General features: G+C 40.7%; 1 protein-coding gene and 1 non-coding gene across 3 annotated transcripts; both read right to left on the minus strand.

Moving 5' to 3' along the window:
* Positions 1–507: 507 nt before the first annotated feature.
* On the minus strand, positions 508–25,125 carry LOC135698305 (lipase 3-like). Of its 2 annotated transcripts, none has more exons than XM_065218221.1 (5): positions 25,108–25,125; positions 23,861–24,350; positions 1,905–2,292; positions 1,641–1,840; positions 508–1,251 (listed from the first exon to the last, which is right to left on the minus strand). In XM_065218221.1, the coding sequence occupies exons 2-5, from the start codon at positions 24,233–24,235 to the stop codon at positions 706–708; spliced, it is 1,509 nt and encodes a 502-aa protein (XP_065074293.1). In that variant the 5' UTR covers positions 24,236–24,350; positions 25,108–25,125; the 3' UTR covers positions 508–705. The 2 variants fall into 2 exon arrangements, with proteins under 2 accessions (XP_065074293.1, XP_065074292.1); XM_065218220.1 differs by lacking the exon at positions 25,108–25,125 and adding an exon at positions 24,427–24,560.
* Positions 22,911–23,051, minus strand: LOC135698333 (U4 spliceosomal RNA). Its single transcript, XR_010517477.1, has one exon. It is a non-coding gene; the product is annotated as a U4 spliceosomal RNA (small nuclear RNA).
* Positions 25,126–25,917: the final 792 nt, after the last annotated feature.

The following is a 25,917-nucleotide window of genomic DNA, read 5'->3' on the forward strand; positions in this document are numbered from 1 at the left end:
AGATGTGACCGGAAGGTGTATGCTGGTCACAAATGCCGTGCCAAACTGATTTCCTACGCAATTAATCAACCTTTAATGTGAATTTCGCTAATAAACACGGGGAGCATTTCTTATAGCAAAACTTGCCATAACAAAATGGGCATAGTTCATTTTAGTAAACAAACTAACACTTCTTCCTACTGTGTCACCTTTGTATTCCCCGCCTAGCTACCAGGCAACATATTCTTCTAATGTGTACGCTGGTGGTACACAAAGCTATACCATGCTGGAGGTGGCTGGGTTCGATTCCCGGTCCGGTTTAGGCATTTTTCGGGTTGGAAAATATCTCGACTTCGCTGGGTATGATTGTACTTGCCACACAATTATATACTAATGCAAAAATGGTACAGGCATAATCGAAAGCCCTCAACTAATAACTGTGGAAGTTATCCAGCGAGTTTCGTGGCATCGATAAGCTCGCCGATAAGCCTTAGCCGGAAGTTCGGATAGAATGACAAGCCCAACCAATATCTACAAATATATAGTATGATTCTAAATCTACAGTTTTCGCTGCATCTACCGCATAAAAATATAACAAAATATTAAAGCATCGAATCAGTTAGGATACAAAAAAATGCCACATTTTCAATCTCCATCGTTTCAGTACCTACCAGCAAGAAGAGAGCTTCCCGTTCTTCTACCTAATTACACTAAATGCACCGCCACCTACTTGTACCTCTGCATCAGCATGACCAGCTGCTTGTAGACCACTTCCGGTGCGTCGTTGCCCCAGAGAAAGTCCACGTGGTTGAAGTTATCGTTCGGCACCTTGAACATCCCGATCGTCGTCCGGGTCAACCGGTTGAACAAATTGGCCACATCCAGTGGCCCGGCCAGCCAGTCATTGTTCGCATAGAACAACGCCACCGGAGTCCGGATGTTGTCCAGCTCGTAGCTGGGGGGCTTCCCTTGCCCGTAGCGCCGTTGGTTTTCCGCCTCCCCGTAGTCAAACTGTTGGAAGTTACCGCTCTCGTGGATCTCCTGCGCGTAGTGGACCACCGTCTTGGTGGACGTTCCCGCCGGTGTGTGGCCAAAGATCACCGGCATCAGCGTGGCGTTGTACTGCTCCTTGTCGAAGCCGCACAGCACGAATACCGTATTCTCGCAGATGTACTTCTCCGCCTCGGTCAGCTCACACCCGTACTTGGCCAGGTAGCGGATGATTTTGTTCTGCGGCATGAACTCGTTCCCTCCGAAGAATTTCAGAATCAACTGCGGAAAGGGAGAAATTGCATTACTGAAGGAATGCAGCTGGTAAAACCGAAAAAAATCTTCCTGATCCCAATTGAGGAGGCACGTTAGCGAAGCGGGTTAGAGGTATAGAAGAAGGCGTTCTATGTACAAACAAGTGTGTGTGTGTGTGAGGGTTAACAACGATCGTCGAAGGAAAAAATCTGGCAAAACTCACCAACAGACGCAACGATAGCCGCTTGAGGATATCGGTCGCGACCCCGTCTACCCAATTGGGAACATGAAGAGTTGGGAACTGATTTAGTGCTATCTGTCTCGGCGGATGAGCGTGCGAGCAACATGGATAAGATGCGAGATGAGTGTTTTTCGTTTGGTGATGATTCCTTAGGAATAAGCCGCAGCCAACTTACCTCAATGTCGTGCGAGAACGGAGCCAGCAGCCGGATGGGACTCTTCACGTGTCCCATGAAGCCGACCGGGGCCATGGCGAACAGTGCATGAATTTTTTCGTTATATTCCGGTTTGCTGGCGAGCATCACAAATGCCATGGTCGTTCCCATCGAGTGACCGACGTAGAGCAGATTCCGCCTGGTGTCGTTGTGCTCCATTTCTACAAAATATTCCAAATTACTTCAACCATTATCTAAGAAGAACGTACCGTGGTCCGATCTCACCTCTCATTGCATACACGAAGTCAATTTCCGCCGGGATGTCGTACAGGGCCATTTCGTGCCAGCTAAAGTCCCAGAAGGCCGTCTCGTCGCTGCTCATCGAAACGTGCTTCCTCGAGTAGGTATTTCCGCGGGCATTGCCCAGCCAAACGTCATAGCCGGCATCGGCCAGAATGAAGGCTAGCGCCTTCTCCGGTCCACTCAGCAGCCAATCGGCCGAGCTGGACAGCAGCCCATGCTGGAGGAACACCGGTTGGCCGGTTCCTTTGCCATTCCCGTTGGAGCATCCAGCCCGACCGCACGGAATCCGGTGCAACGTGAGCAGGTAGCCGTCGGCCGTTTTGATCGTGTGCGATTCGGCCGGATAGCCATGGCGTACGGCGATTTCCGGCTGCAAAAGATAAAGTGAACACGTGCTGTTGAATGTCATTGGATGACCATAAGTGGCTATTTGGAGCGGCGGCGGCACTGTCACGCAACGTTAGATGTTAATTAATCCGATTAGTCCACATTGCCAATAATGTAACGTAATATGTTGTACAATCCAACAGTATAGTTGATATTAACCTAAGAGAAGAGGAGACAAACGCGAACCAGCTCGTGATTGGCAGATTTAAAGTGTGTAAGATAAGTGGACCCTACACGTTTGCTTTTATCGAAAATAATCGTATTGTCAACAAAAATTCTATATTGACGTCAATCCATTGGTATTGACAATAATTCTGAATTCACATCATCAATATTATGTTCAATAATTGGGTTCTTTAAGGGTATTGAGGTAAATGCATATTCGTAATCTGTATTAAAAATGGAACCCAATACCAAAATTTCATCAATTTTGGCACACTGGAACTATTTGAAATAAGTACGATTACATTTGCAAAAATCACCTAATTAGCGCCCCTCGGTGTCACTTTGTATGGGAGCGAGCTGTCAGTTTGTCAGTTTAGTGTCAAACAGTGAAGTTATTATTTTGCTTTAAATCATGATTTAAAAATTGAGATGAAAGTGCGTGGGGTTGAAAAAAAATATCGCTGTGCTCAGAAAACGAAGCTCTTTCAGATGATATATAAAAACCGATATATTTTTCAAAATTAAAAAAACCGCGTCAATATATTGATACATGTAGGGTCACTATAGAGATAGAGATAAAAGAGTAGGAAGCCAGTTGTCTCCTCTTCCTCTTAGATATTAACAAGCAAATGCGTTTCATTACTGCATTACTCATAACTATTGTATTCTATTTATTCATTTTTTTAAGTAATTGTACTGTAGAGGTGTAGGGATGAGCCGAGCCAATTCAGTTCTTGATTTCCTCTGGAAATGAAAACAACTACCGGAGCAGTGATTTTTACAAGGTACCTAAGTGTTTATTAAATTCAATATTAAATGTTTCGTTGGGTTTCAAAAAACATGAAGTTTGACCGTATGTGTTAAGGGCTTAAGAAAATATGTTTACGTCTAATCGTATTGGTGTCTTCGGTGCACTTATTTCTTATGATGCAAGCAATATGTGCTCCGAAGACATCAAAACGATTTGTCGGAAACGTACACTTTTATTACACTTTTTGTGAGACCAGAGGCAGGTTACGAAGCGGAATCACGTCGTTCGGAGGAATAAAGCAACAAGAAAAACACAGAACAATCGGAGACGATTAAAAAGCACGCGGGGTCATTGCGAATCGTTTGTTGACATTAATAAAGTTCAAAGAGTATGAAAACAAAGTGGCATTTAGTAGTGCGCGATCTAGCGCTAGAAACGGTGAATGATAGAGGGGTGCACCGTTGTATCGGCTAACACTCCTCCTCAACGTAATGCCCTCGATCAGTCGCCAGTCCGATCATCTCAGCAAAGCGGTTGTGCTTCACCACCCCAAGCGGCTTCGTGAGGATATACAGGCAGCTTCATCAATTCAGTGGGGCAGTACTTTAGGTTTACCACACCACGCTAAACCAAGTCACGGATGAAGCACTGTTTAGTCTCGATGTGTTTAGACCTCTTACTAATTCTCTCTGACTGCACAACGCTCAAACACCCTTGATTGTCTTTGTACACCAAGGTAGGGTCTGCCTGCTTTTAGCCTAAATCCTGGAGTAGCCGCCTTGTCCACACCACCTCTTGGCACGCCTCACCAAGGGCGACGTACTCAGCCTCCATCGATGATAGGCTAACACAGTCTTGTCGTCGGCTCGTCCATTTCACAGCTCCTCCTCCAAAGAACAACACGTATCCAGTCATGGACTTCCTGGTCCTGGGATCACCGGCCCAGTCGGAGTCGGAAAACACTTCCAACTTGCAAGCCGCCTCTCCCCCAAGTCGTAAACGCCAGTCCGCTGTCCCTTTTAAGTAGCAGACAAAGCGCTTGGCCGCAGTCCAGTCGCCTTCCTTCGGGGTTTCGAAGCTTCGTCCCAATATAGAAGTACTTGTCGCGATATCGGGTCGAGCACAGCCCAAGTAACCAAAAGTTCCGCATTCAAAGATTAAAATCACTTTCAAGTTCCGTAAAGTTCAAATAAAGTTCTGACCGAACCTTCAAGTTCCATAAAGTTCAAATAAAGTTCCGACCGAACTTTCAAGTTCCATAAAGTTCACATAAAGTTCCGACAGAACATTCAAGTTCCATAAAGTTCAAATAAAGTTCCGACAGAAGTTCCATAAAGTTCAAATAAAGTTCCGACAGAACTTTCAAGTTTCCTAAAGTTCAAATAGAGTTCCAACCAAACCTTCCAGATCCATAAAGTTCAAATAAAGTTCCAACAGAACTTTCAAGTTGCATAAAGTTCAAATAAAGTTTCGACCGAACTTTCAAGTTCCATAAAGTTCACATAAAGTTCCGACAGAACTTTCAAGTTCCATAAAGTTCAAATAAAGTTCCGACAGAAGTTCCATAAAGTTCAAATAAAGTTCCGACAGAACTTTCAAGTTTCCTAAAGTTCAAATAAAGTTCCAACCAAACCTTCCAGATCCATAAAGTTCAAATAAAGTTTCAACAGAACTTTCAAGTTGCATAAAGTTCACATAAAGTTCCGACCGAACCTTCAAGTTCCATAAAGTTCAAATAAAGTTCCGACAGAACTTTCAAGTTTCATAAAGTTCACATAAAGTTCCGACAGAACTTTCAAGCCACATGAAGCAATCCGCACAAGTCTTTATTAGTAACAAAATTTAATGTACGTAAATATTAAATGATCAGTGGCCCGAATAAATCATAATTCTTATATTTATGCAGTGCATCAACATTCTATTAAAACATAAAAAAAATAATTGAAAAGTAATTTCCTGGATTCGAACCCATGTATTCGGCATGCGATCTACTAACGCTAACCACTGCGCCACAAATGTGTTGAAATACCATGCGGGAAAATACCAATTTCAAATTCATCAAGGTGTTGTGTTTCGTATGCAAGTCAGTCAGCTGGCACTGAAAACTCCAACAGTAGGCGGGACAACAGCTCACTTTAATATATTTCTGATGACGCAGCGGTTCGTGCTGGGGCTCTCACGCAGAAGGACTGGGTTTAATTCTTCAAACAGCTCCAAAACTACTAACGCTGATAAATCAATAATACACATTAATACCTGCCTTTAGAAATAACTTTCATAAAAGTGCGAACTAAACATAGAATTGATTTATTTATTTTCTAAAAGTTCCGTTCAAGTTCCACCAGAAGCTGCTTAGAATGCTCTTCAATTATGATACTGGAACTTTCAAGTTCTTATAACGACTTAAAAATGAGGCTGCTTAGAATTCTAAAGACCATCACTAACTAAGCTGCTTAAGCCACAAATGGCCTTTTATCAGAACTTTTGGTTACTTGGGAGGTAACGATGTACATGAGAGCTGCTACAACGCTACGATATTTCGTATTGTTGGTGAATTCTTCACCTTTCTCCTCCAGCTTCAGGAAACCGGTATCCATTGGAGTCCGCGCAGATTTCGCATTCTCAAGTCCTAGACTCCGAATCAACTTCTGAATGTACTGCTGTACTCCCAAGTTGAACACTCCATCTGCATCTCTGCAAATCTCCAATCCCAAAAAGAACTTCGGATCACCTAGCCAGTTCACCTCGAAGTGGCGCTTCAGCTCTTCGTACACCCGTGTAATCTCCTCCTCAACTGCGCATCCGATCAACAAATCGTCCACGTATACGAGGATATACACCTTTCTTCCATTCCGGGTTGCGACGAACAAGCAGGGGTCGGTGGAACTAGCAGTGAAGCCTATTGCATTCAGCACACTGGTCAACTTCTTGTTCCAGCAGCGCGCTGACTGCTTAAGTCCGTAAATGCTTCTGCGCAAACGGCATACCTTCCTCTCTTGTCCTCGCACAGCGTAGCCGGGTGGCTGCCGCATATAAACTTCTTCCTCAATGTCACCGTATAGATAAGCTGTTTTGATGTCAAGGTGTTTCAAAATCAGCTGATCTCGTCCAGCAATCACCAGTGAATGACGTGTAACGGGCGCAAAGATCTCGTCATAATCGACGCCGAACTTCTGCACGTGACCTTGGGCCACCACACGAGCTTTGAAACGTGTCAGCTGTCCTGCTTCATTTTGCTTGACCTTAAACACCCAGCGGCTTCCTACGACCTTCCGTCCCGTTGGCAGATCCGTAAGTTCCCAGGTACCATTACGCTCATGCGACCGGATTTCGTCATCCATCGCCTGCTTCCAGGAATCACGTTCCGCACACCTGACTACTTCGTCATAGGACACCGGCTCTTTCACCATTTGCGTGGCTGCACCAACAACAAAATCAGAGTACCGGTCGGGCATTTTTCCTCGATTCTTACGCTTTCCGCTCGTCTCACTCACTTGATTCTGATCATCATCGTCACTCATCAAACTGTCATTGTCATTGTCACTCATCGGTTCACTTTTGATTTCCAGGGGATCTTCTGCCGCCTCTGGCTCATCTTCCGGGTATTCTTCACACTCACCAAATTCTTCGTCATTGGACTCTTCACACTCTTTGCCTGGTACAGGGTCAGCGTCCGGTTGCTCGTTCCCTTTCAGTTGCCGTGCCGATGTGAACGGAATACCGTCCTGTTCTTCCACGCCTTCTTCTCCGCCAGCTCGAACATCCACTTCGTTCAACTCTAGAAACCGTGCGTCACAACTCTGAGTTGCCAAATCTACGAACCGATAGGCCTTGTGTTGGTCCGAATAGCCGATGAACACCAGCTTCTGGGCTTTACTGTCGAACTTTCCACGTTTTACAGACGGGATGTGAACCCACGCACTGCTGCCGTATACCCGCAAGTGATCCAACTTGGGTTTTCTTCCATGCCACTTCTCGAATGGAGTAGCATCGACCGACTTTGATGGCAGCCTGTTCTGCAGGTAGGCTGCTGTTAGCACCGCCTCACCCCAGAACTGATGGTCCAGCTTCGCATCGAGAAGCATCGCTGTGGCCATCTCTTGCAAGTACCTGTTGCGCCGCTCGGCGACGCCATTCTGTTGGGGTGTGAAAAATGCAGAGAAAGAGGTGTACAAGCCCAACGTATAGAGTTCTCCAGATGCACAAAAGTGTGCGTGAGACCGCGCGCTACCTTTTTAAGTAGTTGTGATATCGCGATACCTTTTTGTTTCTTCTTCTTCTTTATTTTTATGTATGGATGTTGGATTTTAGTGTTCGTGAGATTGCGCTTGGAGATCTCTATAGAATGCATTTAATCGTCGATTGTTCACAAATTGCAACACACCTACACAAACTAATTACAGTGTATCGCAAAATTGAGCGTACACCCTAGTGGAACATTTTTTGAAACATTGTGAATAGATATATATATATATATATTTTTTTTAAATCTTGGCTGGTGCTTAAACAGATACCCGAGTAGCACACTTTCATCACAATAAGTTACAGTAACTTGTTTATGACTGAAATAAGTCGTATATAAGTTTCTACAATTGATTTGAGACAAGCGTGCTACTAGGGTATTTATTGATTTATCGCTTTAGTTTTGGACTTTATTGGAAGAACCTGTATGAAGTTATATTTATTTCAGTAAAACGCTCGATTTTCAACTTTTTACCTAGTGGACGAATTTCAGTAAAATTTGTGGAATATGGATAAACTTTATCATCACTTAAAATTAGCAGAATTAAAAAAAAAAGGTTAAGTTCATTGTATTTTAGGATATTATGGTTTTTCAAGGAAAAGGCATTTTTCTCAAATAGCTCTTACTTTGAATAAACGCAACCAAATAAACCCAACACTGTACCAATAATTGATAAATTTATGATGATTTATCAGCCAGAAATTTAGAAACGTATCTCTTTAATTGTGCTTTTAAAGCTGTTTTCACGCTCAATTTTGAAATACACTGTATATATGTGATAGAGCAAACTTTCTCTCAGATGCTGGTGTCGGTTTTCCAGAATGTCTCAATCTACCCCCACTGACCGGCAGTGGTATTATGGAAGAAAGTTTGCGGTAATTCCAGGCAGCAATCCGGAGTTCAAACCCAAACGGAGTTAAGATGCCTAACCGAAGACCATTTAGTTCTTATAAAATTTTCAATCCGACAAGTAGGCTTACTCAGGTCATTACGCTTGGGACTTTAGAAGGCGATAGTTCTATTGCAGATCCAGCAAGCCATTTCAGAATGTCTGGAGAGTCACGCCTAGCCCATTCCGAGGTCACTTTCACTCACAATAAGCCCCGCATGTATGCATCACCGTTATCAAATGGATATTGCTGTTACATACACACTTCCAGGTTCAAAAATATTCTTTTCAAACCTGGCACGTATTTAGGTTAATTTTGATATTTAATTTGTAAAGAATAATCTGAACGGTTGCACTATGTTTCGCTTGTCCGCCGCTGTTGATGGCCCTTGTACTTTTTCTCTCTAACGCTGCTCCAGTAAGAATCACTGCTAGTCTCCCATGTTATTTCTGATGTGTCCTACAACATTCATTATCTTTGCATGATGATCTTGAGTTCCTAGTTGCGTCTTATAAAACCGTAACAGCAGTGCGGAAAATAGACAGTGTCTCCGGGTATTTTCCTAACGAGCATCACCCCATTGTCGTATCGCATGTGCTCCATTTTGCTGCTCTCCTTTCACTTTTACTTTGTTGGCTCCAAAAGATATAGATATATACATACATTATTAGCAATGCTGTGATATAACCACAATGGGATGGCAGTTCAAAATGATGCAACGGATGTGAAATGAGAGAACATTTAAATTTAACACGATTTGAAGTATTTCAATGCAACATTCATTTTACTAGTAATTTACACATTTTTCAATATGTTATCTTAAGTAATTTCTGGAAGTATTTACTTGTGTTTTATACAAATAGTATCAATGTTCCGTCATATTGTATCTTCAAGTGATCGTCGCACTGAAATATGAAACGCACCTTTTAAAGTGAATTGCACATAACAATGACCAATGTCATCACTTACTCACACATGAAATCTGCCTAGATCAACCTGGAAGAACGTGCCCTAACCCTCACTGAACCAAAGGGCAGGGATCCTGGTATCGGTTTGCCAGAATGAGTCTATATTCACGAGAAATCGACGTTTAAAGTCATTATTTACCTTTGGCACATAGGACATTTGCACATGTTGCTCTAGTTACTAGCCTCCTCCATCATATGTCAAAACAAAAACGATAAATTTGGGGGCAAAGAACAAACGAGACTGCTCTTGCTTGGTTGTAACAGAATGTTGGCCAGGTGTCTACTTTCCTAAAATTTAATAAACCGAAACTGAAATTTACAATATTTGGAAACCTGTTTGTAGCATTTATTCAGAATAAATAAATACTGGATGGGTCAAGAGGTAGGTCACTCCGCACACCAATCAAGGGTCATTTTTTTGTCAATGTGCCACCAGTGTGCCGGTCATAGAGCAAGCTGCGATTGTTTGTAAAATACCCATCCCGGCAACCCGGTATTTCTGACACCTTGAATGTTTTGGTTTGAAATCGCAAGGATAAATCGGATTGAGGATGACGCGGGAAGTGGCGGGTGTTGGTGTTTTATGTTCATAGGATGATAAAAGTCCTGTGTTTTAGGGTTTTATAATGCCCTCAAAGGCAGACCAGGAGCCTAGCCTATCATCACAAACGAAGTAACAGACGACTAACTGGCGAAGAAATCCATTATAATAATGTGGTTCACTGAAATAGAATTGTGCCGTCATCCACCAGATGGGCTAGTCTTTTTGTTTTGATTTGAACAAAGTTGATTTTGTGTACAATGATACTTTGAAAGTGTGCAAAGAGTGTATCATTTTGTCATATTTTTATGCATTTCAGTTTTGAGTAGAGTGAAAGAGATAGAACCAAAACATTCTAATACATTTGGTGAAAATGCTAGTACAATCCAGTAGTAGTGGTGTTGCCATGTGGTACACTGAAAATTGAAATAGCAGGTTAGTCACCAAAGTTTTCGAACCGCTCCGTCTGTCACTTCGTTTGTGCTATCATGCTATGAAAAACAACGCTCTATCAGCGGCCGGAAAGAGATGGAACCGGTGGAGAACATTGTTGGAGACCAACTATAGTGGATGATGAATAGACTTCTGTAGTTTGTTTTGTGAGAGTTGCATCATTGTTTGAATTAAGGATCGAAAAGCTGAATAACTGCGTCTTTCTCTTGAGTCCACTCTATAAACTACATTTCGTATTTAGATCTATAAGTGAACTGCTGGTCTGAGTTCCTCTGGTATATTCAATTAGAGGATGTTCCTAAATATACAGTCAAACAGCACGTAATGTTGTGAACAACATCAATGACAGTTATCCAGCAGTGCTCCAATTTAATTTACAACAACCTAATGCCTACGAGATTGTGCCGAAGGTGTGCCGATGGATGTGCCCAAGCTGTTCCGAATATAATTTCCGCATTCCATTGTGCTGAGCGACTTACCCCTTGGGATGGATCTTCTTTTGCGCTGGAACATTCAAAAACTGCGCAACAAGATCGACGCATTGCGTTTATCAAAAAATTGAATCAGTAAATAAAACGATCCAGATAGTTTAGATCACAAACGAAGTGACAGGCGGAGCGGCTCGGAAAACTTTGCTGACGAACCTGCTATTGCAATTTTTCAGTGTACCAAATGGCAAGACTGCTACTGGATTGAACTAGCATTTACACCAAAGAATGTTTTGGTTCTATCTCTTTCACTCTACTCAAAACTGAAATGCATAAAAAAATGACAAAATGATACACTCTTTGCACACTGTCAAAGAATCATTGTACACAAAATCAACTTTGTGCAAAACCAAAACAAAAATAGTATCCCATCTGGTGGATGATGGCACAAGCTTCTAAGAAAATTCTATTACAGCGAACCACATTATTTTATTCACAGAGAACAGACATGGAGGCTCGAACAAAATTTCTCTAAAAACTTGTGTAAAGATTCCTATTCGACTTAAGCGCCACTAACGGCGACTTCCCCACTTAAAAACCCTCTTTGACAACATGATGGCGCTGGCGTTGCACAAATTACACTACACACTAAGTGCTAGTAGCGCCAAGTGACAATTTTCAACAGAAAATTTATCGATACTTACCTTACCAATCAGGCTAAGGCCTTGTTGTCCTCTGCTGTCCGAAGAAGTCGTCTCCACTCTACTCGATCCATGGCCACAGTTCGCCAGCCTCGTAGTCTGCGAAGGGTCCGCAGATCACCTTCTACTTGGTCGATCCACCTTGCCCGCTGCGCGCCTCTTCTTCTTGTTCCTGTTGGGTCGCTTTCTAGAACCATTTTCACTGGGTCGTCGTGCGGCATTCTTACGACGTGCCCAGCCCACCGTAGTCGCCCAATTTTTGCAATGTGGACGATGGATGGTTCTCCCAGCAGCTGGTGCAATTCGTGGTTCATTCGCCTCCTCCACGTTCCGTCATCCATCTGCACTCCACCGTAGATGGTACGCAACACCTTCCGTTCGAAAACACCAAGGGCGCGTTGGTCCTCCACGAGCATAGTCCAGGTCTCGTGGCCGTAAAGGACCACCGGTCTAATCAGCGTCTTGTAGACAGTCAACTTCGTGCGGCGGCGAATTTTATTCGACCGGAGCGTCCTCCGGAGTCCAAAGTAGGCACGATTCCCTGCCATAATGCGTCTTTGAATTTCTCTGCTGGTATCATTTTCGGCGGTCACCAGTGAGCCCAAATACACGAGCTCATCGACCACCTCGATTTCGTCACCGTCAATCTGAACTTGGGGTGGGAGGCTAACATTGTCTTCCCTAGAACCTCTTGCTTTCATGTATTTTGTCTTTGATGCGTTGATGGCAAGTCCAATCCGTCTAGCTTCAGCCTTCAGTCTGATGTACGTTTCCGCCATCATCTCAAAGTTCCGTGCCATAATGTCAATGTCATCGGCGAAACCAAGGAGCTGGATGGACTTCCTGAATATCGTGCCACTCGTGTCTATCCTAGCTCTTCTGATCACACCTTCTAACGCGATGTTGAACAGCAGACACGAAAGTCCATCACCCTGCCGTAACCCCCTTCGAGATTCAAAGGGACTCGAGAGTGTCCCCGATACTCAAACAACGCACATCACTCGATCCATCGTCGCCTTGACCAATCGCGTCAGTTTATCCGGAAATCCGTACTCGTGCATAATCTGCCATAGCTGATCTCGGTCGATTGTGTCGTATGCGGATTTGAAATCGATGAACAAATGATGTGTGGGCACGTTGTATTCGCGGCATTTCTGCAGAACCTGCCGAATCGCGAAAATTTGGTCCGTGGTAGCGCGGGCACCCATGAATCCCGCCTGGTATTGCCCCACGAACTCTCTTGCATATGGTGAAAATTTATCGATACTAGCGCTAAATTGGTCGAAAGTGGAAAATTTATAGAGAAAATCAGGAGATGCTAACACCACGTAACGGCGACGTTCCCACTTATTTTACACAAGTTTCTGACCGAACTTGAACGTCTGTTCTCTGTGAGTGAACTATATTGGCACATAATTATCCCGAGGGAGGCGACACATCTAAATCTCAATTCTAGATACTCAACAAATCTCACACTAGCGAATCGATCTTCGAAAAATTTCTAGCATCGCGCATCATATTTTTGCAGGAAATCTACAGAATCGTCATCAATTTTATTTCTATCTACTCAGCGTGCGCGCAGCTAGCCACAGCCAAACACATTTTTTTCCAGCATCGTAGATAAAGTCGTTCCGTACGAATTATCCTGACTTTTGATTAAAATGTGGTCTTCTGTTAAGTTGTAGCTGTGAAAATAATTATGGCGAAAGACTAGGACGAGAAGAACATAACGTGCTCTTTTCCCACAGTAATTCCCACATAAACTTCAAATGACCAGTACAGTATGAAATCGCAACCAAAACTAACAATTTTGGGAGAATGATCATGACCTGATTGAGAATCGCTTGAGATGGGTGGAGCAAAATTGATATTCTGAACCATCCTAATTGATATGCCCCAGCCAGTTCACTGTAGTAAAAAAGTTTGACCTTCACTTTCAAAGCAGCGCAGAACCGGAAGTCCGGTCCGAAGTGGTGGAATGTAATTTGCTAGGCTACAACATGCAATATTCAAATCAAACGTAGAAGGCTCGCCGTCGCCTTATCGTATGCTGCACGTACAACGCCATCATCGGGAACGTAAAATAACTACTTAGGTGCCTTCCGTGCAGATACTCTTTGGGAACTGGTTGAGTGTAGTAAGGCGAATGAAGAAACACCTGTATTTTAATGGTCATCGGCACTCAGGACATTCTTGCCCGAATCTTCCAGTGTGATCAGTTTATTATTTTTTCATTTCCCAAAAAAAAAGTTCAGTTTGCATAACTCCACAACAGTTTAGTCAGCATTTGCTTACTTGAAATCTATAATTAAAATTTGATATCCAAATATAGTTCGGAACCCTGGGAACCCTGCTTTCACACATAGAAGCGCACAGACGGGATCGCATATGATGTGAAACACTGACCGAGTCATGCTAATCACACATCGCCATTGTTGAGTAGTGAGCTTCATGTTTCATGCAAGAATGGAGAAACATGATAGGGCCATTATTGTGTTATACTCTCCACAACGGTTGTCCACATAAATCACCTTCATTTGGTGCTGGAAGAATAATTCTCTCATATCCATAGATGGTAAAGGGTGTATTCGATTAAAATTGCACACACATAAACAGCAGTAAGTTTTTAACTGTTATTCCAAATATCTTCAAATTGCCAGAGAATATTCTTTAGAGAGTAATTAGATTCAGATTTAGAGAACAAGTAAAAAATACCAAAATATGTTTCAATCAAGAAAACAAAATCTTGCTTTAAAAATTTTGTAGCGGCGAAAAACTACGTTTTGCTAAATGTTACTCATTTTTCCCATTCATTGTTCAATTTATTAACCGATTATGAATATTTACTGTGTGATGAAAAATACTGTTTTTGATTGGCGAAAAAGGATTGATTTTTCAGTTGAAATTTTGAAGTGTGAAGTGATCAACTGTACAAAATTTTGAAACATAACATTTGACCAAAAAAGGGTTTCGTTCCATGAGACAATAACAAGAAAGACGAAAGCAATTGCTAGCATAACCGCTGAGATTGTACATAATTCAAACATCATGATAATTACTCGAGATAAAGCACCTTTCAGACGTTCGTTTAAATTACACCATTCGGTATAATAGATTAAAAAGTTACAGCTGTTTATGTGTGTGCCATTTTTATCGAATACACCCTTTACTCATAAGGTACACAGTGCGCAGTTAGAAAGCCAAATCAATAATTCACATTTAAAATGCATAGGAAACCTCCGTGAGAAATCCTTGGCCGCATTTTAAGCATTCTTTCGTTAACGTTCTCAAGGCTCTGCCCGCTTAAGACGGGGTCAAATAAAACCAAAACAAGTAGGCCACATCATCATCGTGAAACAGAATCAGCAAAAAAAGGCACCGTTGAATTTCCCGCCTGGTAGGATCCTATCTTTTCGATCTTTGTTTGTCCTCCACGGCGGGAAAACTTAATCGTACTTATTGTCGTAATATCGGGTTGTTTATGGTGTCCTGATGGTGGGTGGGGCAGCCTAGCCTCGCTTTTGTAAATTTATCGTTATCGTAGTTGCTTTGTATTCCGAATCGGTCTCCATCTCGGCCTCAACCGACGCGACCTCCTCTCCCGGTGTATTGTCCGATAGCATGGGCCAAAAGCCCGCTCGTTTTGCCTGTTTGTCGACGATGTTGATGTGGTCATTTAGTCTGACTGAATCGGCTATTTTCCAAACCCAACAGCGGTTTTCGTTGTTGTCGGACCAATGTAATCTATTTTTGTCCTTGCTCAGTGTGCTGGCCTGTGCGGTTAGCTGTTTTATATCGCTTGTTGGTTGGTCATTCATTCACAAAACTTTTGCCACATTCGACCTTGACGAACGACTTTCCTAACCTATTGTCTATAGGCCTCTAAAACTCGCCATATTGAGGCTTGAGGATGCAGATTTCTAAATTTTGCATAGCAAGATATGCTTATAGTTTTCAAATGAAGTACTTTAAATTGTTAAGTCGAAATCTACGTATGTGAACCACTTTCATCAAATATTCTGAAAAACATCACATATTTAGTATAATACGTCACTTGAGTAGTTCCTGAGTTTTTAATCATACAGAGATTTTAACGTCCGGTTGTTTTGGTGCGATATGTGAGAGCGTGTCCGAGGAATAGAGATCTCCAAGCGCAATCTCGCGAACACTTAAATCCAACATCCATATATGAAAATGAAGAAGAAGAAGAAGAAGAAGAAGAAGAAGAAGAAGAACCAAAAGGGTACCGCGATATCACAACTACTTAAAAATGTAGCGCGCGGTCTCACGTACACTTTTGTGCATCTGGAAAACTCTATACATAACAAATCGCTGTCAAGCTCATTTTGACAGGTCTGAGTTCATACATTTTTTAGGTTAGTCGGAGGACATAAACAACTTTACTTTACATAGAAACATTACTAGATCATATGACGCTAACATAGAAAGCGGCAGATGGATCCATTTTGCATGTAAGCAAAATGCCAAAATTTAGGCAAGACCTATTCAATAGGTATGGATGCTATACGAAAGAAATTTGTGAGTTGAACACTGAAATTGTATTGAGAGATCATGATTAACTCTAATAGAATAGATCAAATGTCTGTAAAATAAGCAGTTCCAGGCAAAATAGCGAAAAACATTTTTTTTTAATCGACCTTGTCCGATTTGTATGAAATTTGTTGTTTGTGATCTAAAGAGATGAACTAACCTATGGCTAAAAATCTCTCAAATAAAAGAAAAAAAAATGTTTGTGATCTAAGGCCTAAGCACAATGACAGCGGAAGCGAAACGGCAACGGCAGCGGAAAAGCCCGATCTGAGTAAGCCTACTTGTCGGATTGAAAACTAGTTAGAATCAAATCGACTTCGGTTAGGCATCTTGATGTAATTAGTGACAACGGTCAAACTTTCAGTTTCCGTTCCGCTTCCGCCCACATTGCGTTTGGGCCTTAAGGGGTAATCAGCTCTGCACACTGTGCCGAAACATTATACAGTACTTGTTCGCTAACTGGGCTAAAAGAGCAGCCCAGTTAGCGAATTTCACTCTCTAACTGGGCTGGCTTGTTAAACGTCAAAAAACACTGAGGGGAACTTCAATGGATTGTTAAATCGACGTTAAACAATTTCACGTGCAATTGAATTGGAACAGTGTAAAGTTTGTTATTGTAATTTTCACAGCATGCAAACTCGCGAGTTTAGAAAAGCTTAACGCTTTCGCTAATACTGCTTTGCAGTTTAGATTTCAGTGTGGAATGAAAATAATTTCAAAGTTATTTATATTAACACTTAATATTCCATTCGAATGCCCCCCACAAATTATGAGGCGCGAATTCGAAATCGCCGGGAAAAAATCGGGAAAAGCCCATGAATTTCGATGACAAACCAGGAAAAATAAGATTCTGAACCTTTAAAAAATTGCAAGACCCCTGGCCTGGAAAATGTTTTCAGGATACAAAATATTGAAAATATTTCAGGATGAATTCTGCAGATAACAACAATGTCATGTCATTCCCAGTCATTCGTTCAGAGTAGAATCTTTAGGTAGTTCTTTTGGAAAATTCATGACGATTGTGAAGCGCATTTCAAATGAATATTCAAAATAAGAAAAAATAATGACAATTCGAAGGAAATTCTTAGAAAATTTTAGATAATATCAAGTGAACTCTAAAGAGAGTTTCAAGTATCTCACGATAAATGCCAAGGGAATCGAATTTTGAGGGAACAATTCCAAAGGAATTATGAGATGAGTATTCAGAGGAAAATTCCAAGTGAATTTTCAGAATGAATTTAGTGGAGAGCTCCAAGATAATTATCAGCAGAATTGTATGACAATTCTGAGGAGAATTGCATGATTGCATTATAAAGAATATTCAGACTAATTCTAAATAGAATGCAAAGAGTATGTAAGGAAGTTTCAGTAAGTTTGTTCGAAACGAATCTTAGGATGAATTCGTCGATCTAAAAAAACCCGAGAAAATCACCAAAATTCTGGGAAAAAACTCCGGGAAATTACAAATTGGGATTTGCTGGTCACCATGATTATGGCTAATGCAAATTTGTGTTTTGTTTCATGCCAACCAAAATTTGAAAATTTAGCTCTTTTTAAAATCGTTTTCCACTCTACGCTTTATCCTAAAAGTACACAAAATTTTTGTTTTTTTATTGTTAATTTATGAATTTATTATTAAATGAGTTGCTTATACGTAACCTCCCTTAGCTCAGTCGGTAAAGGCACAGCTATAAAGCAAGACCATGCTGGAGGTGGCTGGGTTCGATTCCCGGTCCGGTCTAGGAATTTTTCGGATTGGAAAATTTCTCGACTTCCCTGGGCATAGAGTTATGATTGTCCTTGCCACACAATTATACTAATGCAAAAATGGTACAGGCATCGAAAGCTCTCAATTAATTACTGTAGAAGTGCATCTAGAACACTAAGTTGAGACCGCGCAATCAGCTAATATGCCATAGGCAATAAGCTTGAAATGCGAGAAGGAAGGTTATACGTAAATTTATTTATTTTTTGTTATTGAATATTTGCCCCTCCTCGACCTATTTGAGTGATGTCGGACATAAAATGAAAATATTATTTGCATCATTCTTATGCCTTATTAGGTAATCAAATAATAATAACAAGACAAATGTTGACAATTTTTAGACAATCAATTTTAAAGACGGATATAGAAACTTTTGAAACACCTAAAATTTTCATAGCTCAAGGACCTACACAATTTTTCTACACGGTGAATGAGAACGACCCAAATTTGAGTTTAGTTCACTCATAATCGCCAAAAGTGCAGGAACTCAGCGATGAGTAAATTTGTCTCATGGTTTCCTGTGGAAAACCTAAAAAATCTGCCGGAAAATGAGGAAATTGTCGAAAATTTTATTCACTCTCGGAGTAGTACCAATAGACTGAGTGAATTCAATCTTTACTTTTCTCAAACCGGGAATTTTTCCCTGGGAAAACATGAGACAAATTTTACTCATCGCTGAGTTCCTGCACTTTTGGCGATTATGAGTGAACTAAACTCAAATTTGGGTCGTTCTCATTCGCCGTGTAGATAGCGGTCCAAGAAGAAATCTCATTATTCTGAAACGAGGAAAATTTTCCAAGATGGAAAGATCGTGAATGCACAAGGCAAATTAATCTGACTCATATTTGAGTCAAGTTCACTTAAATTCGCAAAAACGTAGGTCACTCAAATATGAGTGATATTATGAGCAAATATCACTCATATTTTGAATATATGGAATGTAAGTTCACAGTCCTTCAAAAATTTAAATATTTCTGAAACGTAAAAAACATTTTATGATCTTGGACATAGATTTTTTTCTAAAATCTAGTCTAGCTTCTAAGATTTTTCAAAATTATAGTCTTTGAAAAAATGTCTAGCGCAAGTAAATTTTCCTAGACCATTTTTCCAGGATGTTGGATTAAGATTTTTTATCGAAACCTCTGAACATGTGCGATAAAACTTTCTTTGACTATTCCGAACTCACAAGGCAAAGGAAAAACTTAGAAATTTTATAATATGGTCTGAAAAAAATCGAAGATAACGGACCTGAATGTCTAGATCACGAAGATGAAAAAATAAAAATATTAGTGATTCCATCAGCACCAAATGAACAGTTCTGGTCTGTTCGCAACTCTTCTACGTCGGACTTTACTCGCTGATTTTTATTGAATCTTTTTAACACATATTTGTTAATAAATTAAGCTGTTACTTGATATAATTTTTTAAAGGCATATTATTTACTCTTGACGTTATTAGTCGTAAAAAGTGACTTTAGTGACTTAATTTTAAGAAATAGTGACTTTTAGGTGACTGACTTGAAAATAGTGACCAAGTCACTAAAAAGTGACCCGCTACCAGCCCTGCATTGGGCTTCACGATGGGTTCAAAGATCACGCCTTGCCACTTTTCGCAAATTCCAAGGGAAAATAATGCACCATGAATCTTCTCAAAACCAGCAAATCTCATCCGAATCATAGCAAACTCGCAGCTGGTTTCGTCCAGAACAGCTTCTATTCGGGCCTCATGCCAACTAATGGTCGGTAGAGAAGGTCTTGTCGATAAGGCAGTCAAGACGGCCGAAAAGAGTAACCTCCAGCGATGATTGGTCAAATGACTGGAAGATCTGGTCGTCCAATAAGACGGTACGGTATGGAATGCGAACTGTATGGACGAAAAAAAATTGACGGCTGATGATTTTTTCCCAAGTTTATCAGTGTTGTTTATTTATTTATTTAAAAATTCAACTGACAATTATTGTTTAAATGAATAAAACTTAAACTAAATAGTTGCGGTCAACGGTACGGAAAATACCAAGTAGCCGATGACGAAACACGTCAGCTGATACATTGAAGTCGAACATATAAAAAAAAATGGTTGAATTGCCGGCTGATTGCTCGAATTCGCTCATGTTGTGTATAATTCCGGCTCCGTGGTTCCAAAAACAGAAAGTCGCGTTGACGAAGAGACCTCTCAGGGGCATACATATTTAGCTGTGACAGCAGTGTTGGACAGTCAATGTCACCTGTAAGCAGCTTTCCAGCGAACATAGCTTGAGCGACCGTCCGTCTCACCTCTAATGGTTCGATTCCCAGGAGACGGCAACGCTCCTTGTACGGTGGCAAGTTCGTTGGGTCACGCCAGTTGAGGAAACGAAGAGTATATCTCACAAACTTGCGTTGAACAGATTCAATTCTAGTGATCCAGCTAGCATGGAAAGGGCACCAAACAACTGAACTTGACTCCAATAAGGATCGCACAAGCGAGCAGTAAAGTGACCTGAATAAAATGCTCCATTTGCAAAATAAAAGAATTATTTTAAGATTGCACTCGTATACCTCACCGTGTAAAAATTTGAAACCATCATCACTCTCATAGTTTTTCTATTCTCCACGAGTGCCAACTTTGATTTGCCAGTACATTTTAAATTGACGTCAATACATCGGTATTGACAATATTTCTGTATTCACATCATCAATATTATTGTCAATAATTCCCCTTCGTGTCAATATATTGATGCGTGTGGGGTTTGCTTATTGTCAATACATTCTATATTGACGTCAATATATCGAGATTGACAATATTTTAGTATTCTCAAGTGGACCCTACACGGTTGCTTTTATTGACAATAATCGTATTGTCAATACATTCTATATTGACGTCAATACATCGAGATTGACAATATTTATGAATTCACATCATCAATATTATTGTCAATACTTGTAAGTATTGACAATATTTCTTACCGTGTGGGGTTTGCTTCAGTATCATTATTTTTGTCATTAATTCTCCTTCGCGTCAATATAGCGCCCATTACATATGTCAATATATTGACAAACATCGTATTGTCAATTTTCCTTACAATATAATCAATATATAAATATTGACAACATTAATGACAATACACTAAAGCGTTTGTTACTCAGGTCAATATATTGACAAAAAATTGACATACTGACAATATTATTGAAAGATAATATTGATGACGATGGTTTGATGACGAGTATTGTTGAAAACTGATTTTCATTTCACTTTCTCAATATTCTTCCCCCACCCAAGAGGAGGGAGAACGTACGTCATTTAAACCGACTGACTCACAATGCACCTTCACGCATGCAGTGTTGGCATTTTGTTTAAATCTTCGTGTGTGATATAAAATGGATATCAAACTAAATAAAAAAAGTTTCCTTTTACAGTCGCCAATCACTACCCAGGCTTCGTCTATATCGATGTTCATTTTCTACAAAATCACAAGCATAATCATGTAATTTTGTTTTTTTTTTACTTTAAAATAAAATTAATACTATCTGCGTTTCACATGTAACGCAAATTCAATAATATATGCAAGTTTTTCCTTTAGGAATGTTTACCAAAACATCAGCATAATAGTTTATGTATGGGAAACTGCATACCATGAACGTGGGTTATTCAACACGAGTGGTAATTCCACGCAGTCGACAATCGATTTGATTCAATTCCATTAATTTGTTATCATGTTGTCCTGTGTATTTTCTGTGTCCTGTCAAAAAATTACAACATTTGATATTGGCGTTGACGGAACCGTCGAGAAATCATATCTTCTAACAAACATTGACAGTTTCTTATTGGAACTTTCAGTGGAGTGAAAGGATAGTACCAACTAGAAATGCTCAGAGGGTGTGATAGGCGGAGAAAACAAAATACAATACGGCAGCAAGGATTTGTTCCTTAATTATCTTGCAACCCTTGCTAGAAGCTAGCATTTCAAATGACTTTTATTTTTGATTCGATTTACATGCAAAATAATAATTGATTGCATCGCAATATTTTGCACATTTCTTGGTGCCATTCATTAACCAACGAAGATCATTTTGTATTGTTTTTGGTTCCAAAACCTAGTTGAATTTGAGAAGCACACAAAACATAAAGGGGATTGAATTTCTGTTCGATTGCAATACTTTCAAATTTATTCTAGAAAGAATAAGAAATCCTCGGAAAAATTCTAATGGGAATGTTCGATTGGCTCAGATTTTGACAGTTTATTTGGCTCAAAACATTCTCTCCGCCCATCTCTTCCTCTGAGTATTTCTAGTACCAACCAATTCAACAATTTTGAAATTTATTACGAAATTGTACGGACCTATTTAAAACCGTTCAATGATAATGTGTCGATTTTATTGTTTTCTTACGAGTGATGGTAATTTGAAATTTTACCGACTTTTTCAGTAGTTCAAAAACCGGGTAAAATTTTACCGACTCAGGTTATCCGAATTCAGTGTGTAGTTAGTATTTTCTACACTCAAAAAATAAATCACATTTCCAATGGAAAATATCCATTAGAATTTCACTTAACTTTCATGTGATCTCATAATTGGGAATCGCATCACAAAACCACATGAACCTTATGTGTCCAATGAAGTTTATGTGATTTGTCATATACAATTCATGTGATCGTATGAACGTTATTTGAATTTCAGATAAAAATCATTAATTTTGTTATTGGAAAAATATCATGTGCGTTCCCAATGGAAACTATATGAAAACTTTTTCAGTGCATAGGTCCAGTAAGGACGTTTCTCTTTTGACCCGCTGATCCATGTTTCTTGTGTGGGGAAATTAAGAAAGTAATATTGACTTTAATACATTGAGGTTAAAAGGCTTCAAACGTATTGCCATTGATGTTGTCAATATTCGTATATTGATGATATTGATAGAATTGACTGTTTTTTTTTGTCAATATATTCTGAGTATTGACAAAGTGAAATGAAAATCAGCTTTTCGTCAATACTTGTCATCAATCATCATCATCAATATCACCTTTTCAATAATATTGTCAGTATGTCAATTTATTGTCAATATATTGATATGTGTAATGGACGCTTATGAGTGAGGTCGCTCAATCAAATTAAAACATTTAGAATTGATACGAATGCATTTCCAGCCTCCATTTTTCAATTAAGATTATGTCCCCTTTCGGGGCAGTCAAAAATTGCCGTAGCGGACGGTATTTCACGTCCTCATGGCGGGGTATTGGTATTAGTTTTCAACTAGCAATAATCGCACCTCGGTTGTACCTCATTGGTTACGATATCGCCACTGCGCAAAGTTAACGAGAAAATACCGCCGACCGCGAGTCTACCTCGCGACGACGTTCTACGCTAGCGAATTTTACCCATTTTTCTGCCCGCCGTCACCGACAGCTGCTGATCCCCTCGTTCGTTTTGATTTCTTCTATTCTATACGTTCACCAACCCTCTTTTTTCCCAATTTTTGTTTACATCCGCACGCACGCGGTGCGTTGCTTGGCTCGATGACGTCCCACCCCACCCGAAGAACGCGCCAAAAACGAAAACAGGGCTGCTTCTTCCTTTTTTTCGTTTACACATTTTCGGCAGCTGTGCCTGCGCTCTTTCACTCTTCTTATTGGTATTCGGCAAAGAGAGGCATCCACTCTGGAGAGAACGGTACAAATGTACGAAAAGCTGTGCTGTCTATCATGATCCCCATTCCAATTAGAGTGTGACTGATTCTGACTGGATTCATATGAATGGATCTCGATATGGTTGATATGCTTTAACAAATTTATAAAATATAATCAGAACAAATTATTAATTTTGTAAAACGGCAAACGCCAGCTAGGAAGTTAGCCAATGGCTTTTTATATTTTTAACTAAATATTAAACAACGAGAAGTGGATCACTTACCATGTAAACTTATGGATTGAATGCAAGACTTTTGTGTCACATATTTACACAGACTGTTGGGAAAAGTATCCCAGATTGTACAGAAAAAGGTTTTTGAAACAGATGCAGACATGAACAAAATGTGGATTCACTCAAATTCACATTCTTTGCCGTTCAACCGAAATGCTTATTTAGAATGCAGCGATAATGTATTATAGTTCTAGAAGTACTCACCGTGGTCAGATCCGTGTCCGGATTGTACGGGATGGAGACCGCCCGCGGTTGCAGCCAGGTGAACGGATTCCAGAAGGGCGTATTCTGATTGCCAGAAGTGCTGGTAAAGGTTGCACTACTCGTCGGTACCCCGTTGCCGGTCGACGAGCTGCTGATTCTGAGATAAGCTGCAGTCACATCCGCCGGTTCGTTCGGTTGCTGGCCGGCTGTGTCCAGGTAGTTTTGTGCCGTGGCCGCCGTCGACATCAGCTGGTTGATGATGTTATCGAAGAGGCTTTCACCGGCTGCAGCGGGCCACACTAGCTGGTTGTGGCTGAACAAGAGCAGGAGTAGCAGTACGGTCGGTCCGCTGCTGGAGGTGTTGACCAAGGTCATGGCGGAGGGAAAACCGGTTCCCGGTGTGCGCTTTATTGATGGATTCTCGTTGATTTTTTATGCTTCTCACTTCTTTCGGACCTGGTCTCGGGTGGTCTACCTGTGCTTTTGTTTCCTATTGAAAGAGGAGGAAAAAAGCCGGTTCAGGTTGATATAGAGAAGGTTTCTGCTTCCGCGTGAAAATAACTAACGGGAACCGCCGCCGGTGCGGTGATGGGTTGTCACGATATAGGCCAAGAGGTTGGTTTGTGTTGTTTTTTTTTGCTCAGTTGGAATAAATTTAAATGCCAAGCGCAACCGTGTGAGCGATCTATGCACCGCAGCAGCTTCGATCGAATTGAAATAAGTGGCGAAAGCAACAATAAGACTCCGTCCGCTTAATTAATCAACCACGCAACGACTTTGTAAATAAATCGAGTGAATGACTCATCCGTCAATTTTTCCACTCGAACGCGATTGCTCGCGGTTTCTTGGAAAACGAAACGTGATAAAGTATGTCGATTAACAGCAGCGTCCACCGAGAAAAATGGGATTCTTTATCAAAGTATTGCTTGGATTGCACAGTTTAAGTGTTTACTCATGAAGTCAAAGGTTCATCTGCTCCTTCAGATTAGAAAACAGCACTTCCTCAATGACTCAAACACTGATCTATATGCGAACACGAAGGCAAAACCACAAACAATGCGGACCACCATCCCATCCTAGTATGGCACACTACGATGGTGCATGATGAATGACACTTTCTCACGTTTCGCCCTCTTTCCAGACGGTGTTTGGGTGCACTTTTCAGCGTTCATTTCGGATGCAGGTCAACAGACACAACCCTCCCCCTTTTTTCGAAGGGTGTAGAGTTCAAGATCAATGTCACTCACTTTCGAAAATGCACCACGAAAACGCGCGTATTCGGAGACTTTTCCGTGAAAATAGTCGCAGCGCTGTTTCAGGTTTCTCTTCGGCGGCAAGAAAGCGCGTCTCGCGTGTTTTACTAAAAGGCAGAGAAAGAGCGAAGAAAGGTCTTAACGCGCCCACATTGTGGAATAGACTGAATACTGAATGACTGCTTTGGGTCTGGTCTGTCGTTTGGCTTTTCCAATTCACTCGCATGTTGATGTTTTTATTTTTTATTTAATGAGATTTTCGTGAATGAGAATCGCTCTTTGTTGGGATGCGAGCAGCGACCAGCGAGAGTCTTTCTCCTTTCTCTGTGAGAAAGAGTGAGAGTGTATATGTGACTTTGTTTGTTGTTTTTGGAAAGGGCGTATTGAAAATTGTTGTTGGGTTGTGGCTCTCTGTTCCTTATTCGAAATCTTTATTATATTATTATATATATATATTAAACGTTCTAATATAATTCTCTTTCCGAAAATGTATGGAGAAAACAAGAATTTGGAATGGTAATGGTTCTTAACAACCCATTATTTGTAAGGTCCGCTTCCAAAAAACCATAATACATAAGGTTAAAACTTTATGTCACAAACGTTCATGTAAAGTTCCATAACCATTTCAGTTGAAGTTTAGCAGGGATTATAAACAATTTATAACCATTATCGGTAAGGTCATGTGATGGTTCGCGTTTATGCGGGTAGTTGGGCTGAGCTGTCAAAGGTGAAAATTGGTTGAAGGATACAACGAGTGTTTATTATCATCAAAATCGATTAGCAACTACCCAAATTACTCGTCCA

This window comes from Ochlerotatus camptorhynchus, unplaced genomic scaffold, assembly GCF_037179485.1.
Source record: "Ochlerotatus camptorhynchus isolate MF236.1 unplaced genomic scaffold, CSIRO-AGI_Acam_v1.1 ptg000084l, whole genome shotgun sequence".
NCBI classification, from domain to species: Eukaryota; Metazoa; Arthropoda; class Insecta; order Diptera; family Culicidae; genus Ochlerotatus; species Ochlerotatus camptorhynchus.